At 33.7% G+C, this 14376-nt stretch overlaps 1 protein-coding gene across 1 annotated transcript in view; it reads right to left on the bottom strand.

The window, feature by feature from the left end:
- Positions 1-855: 855 nt before the first annotated feature.
- The window catches only part of ELOVL4 (ELOVL fatty acid elongase 4), a 30615-nt gene continuing 17094 nt past the window's right edge, over positions 856-14376 (bottom strand). Inside the window, exons 2-6 of the mRNA XM_012471858.2 lie at positions 10941-11128; positions 9718-9798; positions 7161-7332; positions 5177-5304; positions 856-2921 (exon numbers count right to left, since the gene is read on the bottom strand). Of these exons, the coding sequence (XP_012327281.1) occupies positions 2646-2921; positions 5177-5304; positions 7161-7332; positions 9718-9798; positions 10941-11128 (845 nt within the window). The 3' untranslated portion in view covers positions 856-2645. The remainder of the gene's footprint in view (positions 2922-5176; positions 5305-7160; positions 7333-9717; positions 9799-10940; positions 11129-14376) is intronic.

The raw sequence follows: 14376 nt of genomic DNA, 5'->3' as shown, positions 1-14376 counted from the left end.
GCTAGATTCCATGTTCTAAAGTACAAACATAATAATCCATGCTAAAATATTTTTGAATACCCTAAGAGCATGTATAACAAGAGAGAGAAAAAGAGAAAATGAATTAATAATATCAAAACTAAAACTAGTCATCAGCTTCCATCAAGCAAAACAGTCAAGAGTAACAGACTTGGAAGGCTGAGGCTGGAGGATTGCTTAAGGCAAGGAGTTCAAGACCAGCCTGGGCAACATAGTAAAATCCCATTTCTACCAAAAAAAGGAAAAAGTAACAAAAGAAAGAGAAAGAGCTACAGTCATCTATTAGAGAGGAAAACTCATGTCTCAGGTATTTCTAGTTATTGCAAATATTTAACAAATTCCTTGTCTTCTATATAAGAAAATGTTACTTTAGTGACAAAGTTTTACCAAGGTAGGAGACATACTCTTTATTTACCAGTTTTTAGATATAAGGCATGCAACATATCTGTGATAACAGAAGAAATTATGAAGGCTCTGGAAAAGGCTGTATTTATGACATTTTAAAATAATCTTCTATAAAGAAACTTAAGAGTAAGGACTGAATGATTTAAATTGAAGAATCAAGAACATACCCCTTTTACAGAAGAATAATTTAGGAAAAAAATGGTATGTTTTATGTCTGAATGCAAAAGCTCTTCCAAAAGCAACTAATTTTCAAAGTAAAAATATGCTACTATAGAAAGTTAAGCTTTTTACCAGCAATTGTAAATACCCAAGTTCTAGTTTGATTTCTTTTCTACATAAGAAATTAGCAGCAGAAAACAATTTAGAATTAACTAAATCAAATAAACATCTAGCAGATAGTTTACATTGTAATAAACTGATTAACAAAAAAAATCATTTTTCCCACAGCAGAAGTATATTTATTGTGCTGAAATCAGGTAGCAGGGAATGAAGAGCTTTTGGGAACCAGTACAGAATGTTCACAAAGATTTACAAGTCTCTAGTCATTACACACTGAACAATAAAACAAGGGTGTTGAATCCTCTTAGACCAAACTATGTGTTGAAAATTTTCTGTAATTCTCATGACTGCATGCCTTTGGGGGAAAAGTATTCATTTTTAATGCACAATAAATGTTATAGTTTACAAAATATTCTGAAGTAGTCTGTACAAACAGCATACATCCTATACATGCAGCTTTGACATGTTGAGATACTTAGAAATATTCATGCTTTTTTTTTTGGTCACCTTTTGTCTTCTTATAGTAATCCCTTTGCAACATCCCTTAACAAATTAACCTATGTAGTAAAATATGGTACAAATTCTTTCCTACTTTATTTCCAGTTGTTCACTTATATTACATGAAATACTTCATTTGTAAATAGCAAATTTATTTTTATGGTTCTGACTACTCTCACTTTTATTCATGTTGTGTTTTAACAACAACTTCTAACATCGAGCATTGAATTTAACAATCTTTAGCACCAAGGAGTCAAGAATATTGCACCAAAATGGGTTTATACTTCATACCTAGTTAATAAATAAGATCTTGCAACTTAGTCACAAGGAAAACATTACTCCAAAATTAAACACACTGAAAGAGAGGGATAGTTTCACAGAAATGTTTGATGTATGCTATTTGTCATAAAAGCAAAAAAATACTAGTGGATTTGAAAGTTAATATTAAAATTTACATTAGAAGACTCCTTGATTTTTTTAATTAAAATTTATTTAATTTTAAATGTTCTTTCCAACAGAAGAGGTAGGTATTTTTCCACATATGAAAAATCAGTAACAGCCACAAATCAAAACAAGGAAAGCCTAATAAAAATCAACATATTCTAACAGCACATAAATATAACTATCTTATGATGTTACTAATAAAGACATGAGTTGTTTCATGTTTCAATCCAACAATAATCTTAAATTTCATAATATATTTCTGCTAGTAACAGGAGTATTCAAATGCTGCCTTTTCATCAAAAAAAAAATTGTTTCCCCACAGTGATTTGTGCCTTGAGTCATGGTGATCTCCGAGTCACCAGACAAGATTTTACTGCAATTCTTTCTTATTTTCACCAACACCATCATCATCAAGCCTCTAAGATTCTACAGATATCAGCAGATTTAAAAAATTTAATTACAACCAGAGTATACTCTGACTAGAGGTGGAGAGATTTGACCATTCTGGTCAGCAAATGAATTCAAATGCGCAAGCTTAAATGTATCCACATTTCATTTCAAGTTTTGGACAAGAAAATGTAACACAACTGATTTCAGTCAGTAGACAAGATAATTAGCAATTTATCAAAAAAATTCATAAAGATTGTTTCTGTGATCATCGAAAATTCAGACCGAAGAATGAGTGACTGTAACATATATGAAATATCTCACCCTTTAGACAACTGGATGCCAACAGGGGGAGAATCTCCAAAGTCACATAATGATTGCTTTGGTCTGGAGAACATCAAGGCTAATTAAAAAAAAAAAAAGTTAAAAAAAATTCATAAATAAAACATATGGATATGGTATTAACACTTTACTCAGTCTAAGAGTTACTAGTACATAAGCACATTTGTCTTTTCTCCCCACCCCCAACTCTCCTTTGCTTCTGTTTTCCCTGAAATTTTATATGATATGGGAGTTTTTCCTCACTGTCAACAACAGTTAACGCCCAGTTCAATTTACTCTCCTTTTGCTTTTCCATTTTTCTGGTTTTTTCCATTTTCTATCACTAGTTGTTTTTCTGATTTGCTCACACCATTTGCTGAAATACCATTCATGGCTGTTTTTCCAGTTTTTGATTTCCTAGGCTCTTTGTATGTCCGAACGTAGAAGTTAAGAAAGAGAAATATGAAGCTGATTGCATAGGCAATTAGAGCCCAGTGCATCCATTTGGGGAAGGGGCAGTCAGTGTAAAGAGACAGTGCTGTGTGCCCAATGGTCACATGGAATTGAACCTGAAAAACAAAACACATAATAATTTAATCTGAATAGTAAACAACTTTTAACAACATCAGCATCTTCTACATAGCTATCACACGCCCAAATTTTGCCACACTCTGCAAAATCTATTGCTTTCTGGCTCCCATGGCCAGCTACTTCTCATTCACAGCTCAAATGCCCTCTTCTCAGTAAGGGCTTTCTGACAAGACTTCAACTGGCCCTCTCAATCCCATTAACCAAAGACTTTTTGCATTTTTTAAAAGGAGAATTATAACTATTTGAAATTGTCTTTTGTATTTATTACTTCTTTATTGCCTATCTTTCCACTAGAATATAACTCCAGAAGGCAGGACTCTGTCTTGCCCATTGGTAAATCTTGAGTTCTCAGCACCATGTCAGGATCAATGAATATGTGTTGAATAATGTTATCTGATGGAAGGGACTCAATGGCCTAGAAAAGTAAAGTAATAGTATTGTAGGTGCTTTCATTTTATTTTTCTCCCACGTTTGAGATTGGTTTCTTTCTATCAAATTGTAAGCAAGCAGATATACTTTTTTAAATGAGCTTATAAAAATGGCTCATTTATTTCTTACAGATAGTAGGCAGGTAAATTTTTCTTTGAACACTATCCTCTAAAAACTAACATTTTTATAATATTTAATAGATATTTCAGAATAAATACAAAAAGAATCACTTTCAACTTTGAGAATTTTTAAAAGGAAAAAAGCCAAAAGTGAGATGCTTAAAATAAAATAAATTCTGATATATCAATAAATGAATGGGCAAGACATGAGAATCATGAATTCTATGGATGTTAACAAGGGTTAACTTTTTATACAATTAACTCACGTGACTAACTGTTGTAAGGACTTCTGGCTTGGAAATACAAACTCAACATCCTGTTTGAAATGGACAATTGTGGTTTCTCTTTTAAGGATAGCATTGTTCTTAAAATGCTAATTATTGATTAAAATAATCACTATTAATTATTTTAAATATTATAAAAATAATGAATGCCATGTAAGCTAAAAATTTATACCATATTAAATAGCTTTTATAATTTCCTTGGCAGATACTCAAATTTGAAGAACTTTTGGTTTCACAATGGTTTTTAGAAGCTGCATCACCAAAAAGGGTGTGTATAAGGGTGTGATTGGGTACGGCATCACTCAAGAAGAGCCAGGTGTCGGCTCCAACGAGCCAGGTGTAGGCTTCCACAAACCAGGACTAATTCACATGATTTTGATCACCTCTTCATTTTCTTGGGTCATTTTACTACTTACTGAGATAAATGAATTACACGAACTGTATTAACAGCTTTTACACAAAAACTGGAGGAAGCTTCCTATACCACTTGGGCTACAAATGAATCCTTCACACCCAGCATGTCCCAAAAGTTGTGCTTCCTGTTTGGTCAGCCAGCTGTTTAGTAACTCAAAGCAGAGATGAATAATGTTTCCAAATGTGATTCCACTGATAAAACTGTGCACATGATATGATTAAAGCAAATTATAATAAATTCTAAAGCTTGAATAATAGCTACCAGGTTGGCTTTGAATTTCCAGTTTGATTACAGGCTAGTGCCTAGCATCTGAAAGTTACACTAATGCAGACACTCAAGACTGCCACAAGCAGTCTTACTAGGGGGATGTGCTGAACTGTCTCGACTAAAGACCACCATTTGAAAGTATCTGTCTCTTCTCTCTTAAGGACAGTGTTTTAGAGAATTAAAAGGTGTTCTCTTGTCCTTATTCCCTTCCATTGCCCCATCCCTTCCTCGGCTATGTGCTTTCTTTTCAACTGTATATTCGGAATATATAAGATATGTTAAAGACTGAAAGATGAAATAAAAAACAAAATTTTTAAGCAAAGATGAGATGAAGAGGGGTAATAAAATTTTAAGTTAAAAAAATCACCTAAGGAAATAAATACATATTATTTTTCTAGTTATACATAAATCTACATACTTTGTAGTGTGCTTAGATCTTTCATCATCCTTTCCACAAATACGTTTAGAGAATGTTTCCCTTAGAGGAATAAGTGCTATGTCTAGTCTTTTAAGTATATTATAAAAGCAAAGACTTGTTGTGACCAATACGGCTATGAATAGGTCGGCTGGAGTCAAGTGGCCTTACCTGCAATATAGCTATAGGATTAAGTTAATTTCGTAATAGAATATTGTCTAAAATGACTTAACACTTTAAAATTAATCAAATTTAAATGTTTTCAGTATTTTACCAGAAGAAACTTTGGAAGCATTTAACTCACCAGCTGCAACATGGTCAGGTATCGTTTCCACCAAAGATATTTCTGAATCCATGGGCCAAATGCAGTTAAACCATAGTATGAGTACATAATCACATGGATAAAGGAATTCATCTGTGCTCCAAAAAATGCTTCAGAGAAACAACAGGGAATTACAAGATACAGAAAATTTTATTAGTAAGCCACTGAGACATACAATAAATGAATCCACATTATTTAATCTTTTTTTTTTTTTTTTTTTTTTTTTTTTGAGATGGAGTTTCGCTCTTGTTACCCAGACTGGAGTGCAATGGCGCGATCTCGGCTCATCGCAACCTCCGCCTCCTGGGTTCAGGCAATTCTCCTGCCTCAGCCTCCTGAGTAGCTGCGATTACAGGCACGCGCCACCATGCCCAGCTAATTTTTTTGTATTAGTAGAGACGGGGTTTCACCATGTTGACCAGGATGGTCTCGATCTCTTGACCTCGTGATCCACCCGCCTTGGCCTCCCAAAGTGCTGGGATTACAGGCTTGAGCCACCACGCCCGGCCTATTTAATCTTGAGTACAGATTAGGAATAAAAGATACAAAGTAGTACTGATGAAAAGGTTTTCCCTTCAGATTAAGCTAGGTCTTTTTATGGTTTAGATTTCAGACTTTACCATATAAATAAAAATGTGTGTTCAAATGCAAAGAACTTTCAAAGTGGTAAGTTTTCAAATGGGGTATTCCAGTGAGCTTAAATAGGCCTAAACGTAGAACTCTTGCCTGTGTTACTTTTAATTCTACTATTCTTGGGGGAAAAAAGTTATAATACATATAAGTATTTAAGTAGATTTGTAAATGTTCCATTATTGCCTTCATATGTGCCAATATCTACCATGAAACAGTACTTATTTCTTAGGTTTCTAAATAGTTACCATAATATGACAATAGAAACCAGCAAGGTGAACTATACTATAATGACTTGTACTCTGGATCCTCCTCAGAGGAATCATCTGCATCAAGCTCAACAATGTCAATCATCCTTAATCTATAGGCATCTGAAAAGATCAGAGGCAGATCTTGGCCAAACTATGAATTCAGATCCTCTTTACCATGAACAAGAATATATAAAATTTCCTTTAAGAACCAACGAGACCTATACAGGATGAGTATCCCTTATCCAAAATGCTCAGGACCAGATGTGTTTCTGATTTTAGATTTTTCCAAAAATTTTGGAATTTTGCATAGACCTAATGAGGTATCTTGGGGATACGACTCAAGTCTAAATCCAAAACTTTATATACTCCTTATACATGAATCCTAAAGATAATTTTATATAATTTTAAGATAACTTTGTGCATGAAACAAAGTTTGTGTACTCTGAAACATCAGAAAGTGAAGATGTCACTAACTTAGCCACACATGTAGACATTATTTGTGGTTGTCTGGCATGAACATTAGGCTGTACATGAAAAAGGGAGCTAAGAGGGTCTTTTTTCCCTTATGGATACTGAATAAACTGTGTTGTGCACTTGAGTTTTGACTGTGACCCATCACATGAGGTCAGGTGTGTAATTTTTCACTTGTGGTGTCATAATCGTGCTCACCAAGTTTTGGATTTTGGAGCATTTGGATTTCAGATTTTTAGATTAGGGATGTTCAAGCTATATTAGAGCAAGAGTGAGCTATGCACTAAGATGAAAATCTTCAGATTTGAGGGGTTGTGTCTTGGTATTCTTTGGATCAGAACTACTAGACCCATTTCCCATCAAAATATTATTTTCTACATTTAATCTTAGTTTATGCTCATCTCTGAGGCAAATCTTTAGGTATTAAGTAGTCACAGATAAAACGCAAAAGTTTTACTTTCCTCAAATTTTTAAAAAATGAAATGTACATGGAAATGATTAACGATGAAAGCAAGTGAAATGGTATATCAAGTCAAAGTCCTAGGTTCTCAGTGCTTTCCACTGAACACATATATACAATTAAACATAAGTAGTATATTCCTGAAAATGCTCACCTTGTCCCCCTGCAACCCACTTAATTCCAATCCACCACAAGGTAAACATCGTACAGTGATGATACACATGAAGGAAAGAAACTTGGTTGTTTTTCTTTCTCAGAATAAAAAACACTGTATCCAAATACTCAACTCCTTTAGATACAAAGTACCACCACAGAGCAGCAGCTATCTGTAAAAATGGAAAGCATGTTATAAACACCAAAATGACACTATTGTATGGGTTTCTACTCATTGTAAATAAGTCCAAAATGAACATTTGCATATTGCACAAAGTACAAGGCATGGAATCATTTATGGCTAATTAGGTTTGAAAAACCTAAGCATCTCTGCATAGGGAAAAAATAGGAAAGAGAGTCCAAAATGCTATCTATTTATACAGTGCCAATAATTTAGAGAATATTTTCAGTCTTTTACATAGGTAGACGTCACACAGTGTCAAATTGCTAAATACAGAGCTGGAAGCACATTCAGATTGCTATCTTTTTCAATTTGGTAGAGGAACTGAGATGTTTACTTTGTAAAGTGATTTTAGTTGTTCATGCTTAGCCTACATTATAGCTCAGAAAAACATGCAAGTAAGTTCATGTAGCAACTGGTCTCTGCCAATGTCTGCCTGTCTGCCCACTCTCTCTCCCCACTCCCCTCCCCTCTCCCCACACCGACATGTGCAACAACATAAATATCCAATGACAGCAGTTCGCATTAGGTATTAAAATCTTTAAAATAATAAATTGGAATGAACAAACAAATATTTCCCAGGTCATAAATATAATCCTGCTTACATGAATAAGTCTTTTCTTTTCCTGGGCTCTAATTAAGGCACCAGATGGTGCAGAAAGATTACATTACACGCTGAGATTAAGGATTCAGTGAGAGGTGACCTCTGTATGTTTTAAAATGTTTTACAAGAATCCTACCATAACAATAACCAAAACTTAATATTTTACGTCAAGTATTTTCTATGATAAGCATCCTAGTACAAATCACAAGGCAGTACACACGAAAATCTATTTATAAGCCTTTGTGTGTTAGGACCCTGTCAGATCCATTCACAGACAGGCTTAGGTGTTTTAGAGCTGAAGGATCCCTTTGCATTTTATACCTGCACTGGTATATGTCATGAGTTTTTTGTTTTGGCTTTTACATTTGAAAAACAAAATTGTAATTTTAAAGTTTGGGGAAAGAAGAAAGGGAAAGCATATAAGAAATAAAGTATTTACAAACAGAATTATTTACTGGATTTACTCGAAAAATATCATTAAAAATAATACAAATAGGTGGAAAATAATCTTAAAATAGTTAACTACTCCCAGCAACACTATAGTTAATATTCATTATTATACTAGTTCTTTAAAATAATGTAACTATTACCACTTTGGCATAGTAAATTTAGAAGGAAAGTGATAATGTCTTATTTTGCCTCCATCTGGACCTCTACATTTGCCACAATTCACATAAAATAATAATAAACAGTAAGTCTCCTTAGTTTGCAAACTGCATTAGGTATCTTTAATTAGACTATAACAAAAGTGATACTTCTTGACTACATAACAGTGAATAAAAAAACCCCCCATGCCAGGAAACTATTTTTCTCAAGGGAAGCTACTAGATCTTATTACTACCATACAGTATAGGTAACGTAAAACATATGTTTTTATATGTAATTTTTAGTATGAAACACAGTATATGAGTTCAATAAATACTTAATAGAATAAGGTAATCTGTTGTTTATTTTGCTTGAATTAATGTTAATTTTACTCAAGTAAGTGACTGGAAAATAAAATATGGTAACATCTTACTAGTGGTTTATTTTTCTGCAAATATAATAAGAAACTGAATTTATGCCTATACAAATTGTTCTATGCTTAGTTTCCTAAACATTCCACACTTCACAAAACATTTACTTTTCCTCACTTTCTTAACAAATAACTTGGACTCTAAAGAGTTTCTATTCTTGACCAAAAACAAACAAACAAATCTAAAATAATATCTTTAAAAGAAACATGAAACTTCCTTGCTTTCACAAGTACTACATTCTAGTAATCCAATGCATATTTGCTCATGCTGCAAAATTAAGTACTTAAAAAAAAGCATAGCTTTATTGACTCATAACAATCTAGTATAATTTTACTATCACATTAAAGTACATTTTGCCAGGTGCGGTGGCTCACACCCATAATCCCAGCACTTTGGGAGGTTGAGGCAAGAGGATCCCTTGCAGCTAGGAGTTCAAGATCAGCCTGGGCAATATAACGAGACCCAGTCTCTACAAAAAATTAAAAAGTAGCTAGGCGTGACGGTACACATCCATAGTCCCAGCTACTTGGGAGGCTGAGGCAAGAGGATCACTTGAGACCAGAAGTTTGAGGTTGCAGTGGGCTATGATCATACCACTGCACTTCAGTCTGGGTGACAGAACAAGAAACTGTCTCTAAATGAATGTTAAAGAACCTGTCTCTAAAAAAAACCAAAAAGTACATTCTACATTTTCACAGACTGGAGCCTACAAAATCAAACTACTTTTACTGATTAAAAGTATTTCTAATGTACTTACCCTGACTTCATTAACATTATTAGAATAATCCACACTCTGGCAAATATAGCTATATCCCGCATTATACGATCCCATGAATAACTGAAAAAGTAATAATATTTGTAGTAAAGTTTTAGTAGATACAGCATTAAAAACACAATTAAATACAAAATGTAACCTTTCAAATTATTTTAAAAGGAGTATTTTCTTTAAAAATTTCAAATGCATTGAAAATTTAATGCACTGTAACTGCTAGAGGTTACTGTGCACTAATTTGTTTATAATTAAAATCAAAATTAAAAATCACATGTAACTTTTAGACTGAGTATCAACTCTATCTGTTAAATACTTCACAACATTAAGAGATATTTTTATTGCTAGGACTCAGATTTTAAAGTTGTCCTACCTTAACTAGTTTCTATGTTTGATCCGGAGTGGTCTGTGTCTAACAAATTAGGTATGAGCATCCAAATAAATTAAAGTGTTTATGAAGTTGAGACTCCAGGCTAAGTTTTCAATTAAAGAAATATTTCTTTTTTTTAAGAAGAATTATTGTTTATTTTCCTAGCATTACTAGTCAGTTCTCTGGAATCATACAGAATTTTAATGAGTCTCTTAGGAAACAAATTCCTTATACTTATGCAATTTAAAAAATGGCTGTGTCAATCTAGCCTTTAGGGCTTCCTTTGCAAATGTCGTGGAGAATTTGCTAGTGCCCAGAAAAGTATATAATGATTAGCAACAACAGTTATATGGCAGCTAACTCGTTTTAATTCCAGCGACAAATACAACTTTATATAATAGGATTTACTTGAAATCGGCATATTTTGATCAGTTACCAAACTGGAAACAACTGAAAAAGAATTATAAATAAATAGCTGCAACTATTTACTGAGTGCTTAATATGTGCCAAACACTATGCAAAAATTACCTCTCTTAACTCTGATAATAACCACAGATCGTAGGTATTTAAGTGGGGAAAATGAGGCTAAGAAAAGTTAAATAACTTTCAATGTTAGCACAGCTAACAAAGGTTATTTTAGAATCTAGTTTGTCTTATTCAAAATTCCCATTTAAACAACTGTCCTATATGTTAATATTTTTGTTATTCAAAAGTGAAAAATGTCAAAAATGTAGAGTAGCCAACACTTGTGTCTGGGTACAATATTACCATGATAGTTTTACACATTCTCATTTTTAAATTTCCAATAACCTTGGAAATTATAGTGATCTTAAAAACATACCTCTCTGAAGATAAAAAGGTTAAGCAAAACCATCCCAAAATTATAGATAATGAGTACTAAACGCATCTGAAAAGGTTCTCGGTCCTTCATCCATTTTGGACCCAGCCACACAAACAGGAGATAGAGAGTGCTTATACTCAGTGTAGGCCAAGGAGACTGCATCAGAGGCCAATTTTCCACACGTTTATCTACAGAAAGAATAAAATACCATAAAATTCATTCATCAATAAATGTTTTATAAAATACACTTTTTAGGAATCAAAATGTTTCAGCTTAATTTCCTAATTTGATCAAATATGCATCACTGTCCTTTGAGTCCCAACAAGAATACATGGTATAAAAACCAAAGAAACAATACTGACTCCTGCAAGTAGCTTTCAAAAATTATGCTTCATTACTTATGTCACACATTATGTTTTACAGAGAAGAAAAACAAGAAATAAAATGCACTAAAAATAGAGGTGATAATCTTGGGATGAAAAGTCAATAAAAAATTTCATGGATAGAAAATACATATCTTAAGGAAACATTTGCCTTCCATATTATACACGTGAAATTTATCAGGGCAGCTTGGAGGCTGTTCTGTGTGTTCACTCCTAAAGCAAGCAAGAATTTAACTGGAGAGGTATGGGGCAATAGAAGCCATTTGCAGAAATATCTCGAGATACTGAAGACAAGAGTACAGCAACTTCGAAAGATTTAGTTAGAGTTCACTACAATTGTATAATGTATTTAAACAGTCAGCAAATTCAAGACAGTTTTCTAACTTTTTCATGAATTTTAACAAAAATTCATCTTTTAACATATTATAAAAACGTATTAATATTAGTTTTTATATTTCTAAAAGCTAAACAACATTAAAAGGTTGCAAATCTAATGTTGAATTTATTCTTGGCAATGTAAATATTTTTATTTTCTATGGAAATAATGTAAAAGAAAATTCAAGTTCTTAGAACCAACCTAAATGAATTTAACTTAACTGCTGATTATAATAACTTCCTATTTAAACTGTCATTTTTACTAAAGGCTGTATATGCAAAATGGTTCTGGATTATGGAACTAAGTATTAAAATATCACTTTAAAAAATTAATGTGTCTATATACTGTCAATAGAAAATAAGATACAAGATATAAAACACAGTATTTAATCAAATAATCCCCAAAGTGACACGATGACTAAGGTTTCAATGAAATCAGAGTTGTTAAAAAACATAACCTATTGCTTGATGACTTGTGATATAGGAAGAAAAAAAAAAAAGATAATAACGACTTGAAAGAAAAACACATATGGGAACCAGGAAAACAGAAAAACTGATTTTATTTTATAGTTTTAGAAGAAGGTTTCTATTATGGCTATATCACTCAAATCAAACACATTTCAGAGTTAAAAGTAAACCAATATATTTGAACCATAGGAGAGATAGTAAACCTCTCACAAGGAGGAAATGACTTAAAAGATTGTGTGGCTGACTTTTGTTAAAAAGGTATTGTGCCACTAAAGTCTTATCAATGACTGTTCACTTTTCTTAATGAGATTGTATCCTTTTATGCTAATTGTCATTCTACGACCATATCCTTCCATGCTAAAGGCTCCCCATAAAACATGGAATGCGCATCTACTTACGCATTTCTTTTTCTATATAATAGGAAAAAAAGGATTTATAGACGAAACATTTAGACAAACTGTCTGTTTGGGTCACAGAGAAGAAGTTGCTGTGGTATACTGTTCTTTTCCACAAACTTTAAGGCAGATACTGTTTTTCCCATGAGACTTAAAACAAAAAGAAAAAGTACTCTGAGTAGTGCCATACTCTATGTAACAAAGAAAGGAGGATACATTTATCTGTGAGGAGATTTTAATTTCTAACATCACAGATTATTTCTCACCCTTACCACATACAGAATTTCTATTGATTTCAAAAGGAAGTTCTGAACAGCAGGTAGAAAAAAGTTGGAGAAATAGGTTCAAAACTCTGCCAGAAATTAAGAGTTATTAAGTTCTCATTCTTTTTGATGTATAGTGTGATACACTGTATCGTTCTCATTCAACAGAGAAATTTAAAGAGAGGACTACCAAAGGGGAGAGGAAAAGAGACACTAGTGAGAAGCTGAAGATCTTACAATATAAAACACTAATAGAGACCAACAGAAGAGTAAAAAGTAAAGAGAAATAGGAAATAACAGAGGCATCGGAGAAAGCATACAAGACTCTACCAGTAAGTAGACTGGTGACTGAGGTTTTTTTTTTAAGAAATGGAGTCTTATTCTGTTGCCCAGGCTAGAGGGCAGTGGTGCAAACACAGCTCACTGCAGCCTCCACCTTCAGGGCTCAAGTGATCTATCTGCCTCAGCCTCCCGAGTTGCTGGTGTCACAAATTACGAGTAAATAAAAATGCTCTTTTTTATATATAGTGTGGTACACTGTATTATTCTCTCATTCAACAGAGAATTTTAAAGAAAGGACTACCAAAGAGAGAAGAAAAGAGGCACTAGTAAGAAGCCACCATGACCGGCTGACTGAGTGAGTTCTAACACCAGCTCTGCCACTGTGCATAGGACCTTAGGAGCACAATCTATCTTCATTTCCTCCGTCTATAAAACTGGATGGGAAGTAGATGAACTAGATTAGTGCTTCTCCAGTTTCAATGAGAAAATGAATCATGGGGTGGCGGGGTCGGTGCGGGGGTGCTTGGGGATGGTAAAAATGCAGATTTTGAGACAGTGAGTCTGACATGCAGCCCATTTCCTTTCCTTTTTTTTCTCTTTTTTGAGATGGGCTCATTCTGCCATCTAGGCTGGAGTGAAGTAGCATGACCTCCATCCACTGCAGCCTCTGCCTCCTGAGTTCAAGTCATCTTCCCACCTCAGACTCCTAAGTAGTTGGTACTACAGGCATACGCCAACATACCCTACTAATTTTTCTACTTTTTTAAAGATGAGGTTTTGCCATGTTGCCCAGATTAGTCTCAAACTCCTATGCTCAAACAATCGACCCACCTCGGCCTCCCAAAGTGTTAGGAGTACAGGTGTGAGCCACCATGCCTGATCCATGCAGCCCATTTCTAAGAAGACTGTATTTTCCAGGAAGTTCTAACTGATACTGTGCCATTATTCCATGGACCACTCCCTTTTGAATAGTAACAAACTAGATGATCATTTAGGTTTACTTTAACTTGTGAAAATTGTTACTTTATAAAAAATAATTACTAGAAAGAATAGACTAACGGTGAGGAAAACTGGATCAAGAAAATTTTAACTGGTCAGGGGATGCATTTTGCATGACCCGAGCACCTGTATGTGTTACTATTCCATTACAGAGCTCATCACACTGTCCAGTGACCTTCTTTTAAACTCTCATCTCCCTGAAAAGAGGTACTGGTTCTTTCATTCTTTTATCGCAAGGCCTATCAAGGTACCTAAAAATGTATTTGATGAT

The sequence above is a fragment of the Aotus nancymaae genome, unplaced genomic scaffold, assembly GCF_030222135.1.
Source record: "Aotus nancymaae isolate 86718 unplaced genomic scaffold, 86718_ANA_hifiasm-v0.15.2.pri h1tg000040l, whole genome shotgun sequence".
In the NCBI taxonomy this organism is placed as follows: Eukaryota; Metazoa; Chordata; class Mammalia; order Primates; family Aotidae; genus Aotus; species Aotus nancymaae.
This window is presented reverse-complemented; position numbering and strand designations above follow the sequence as displayed.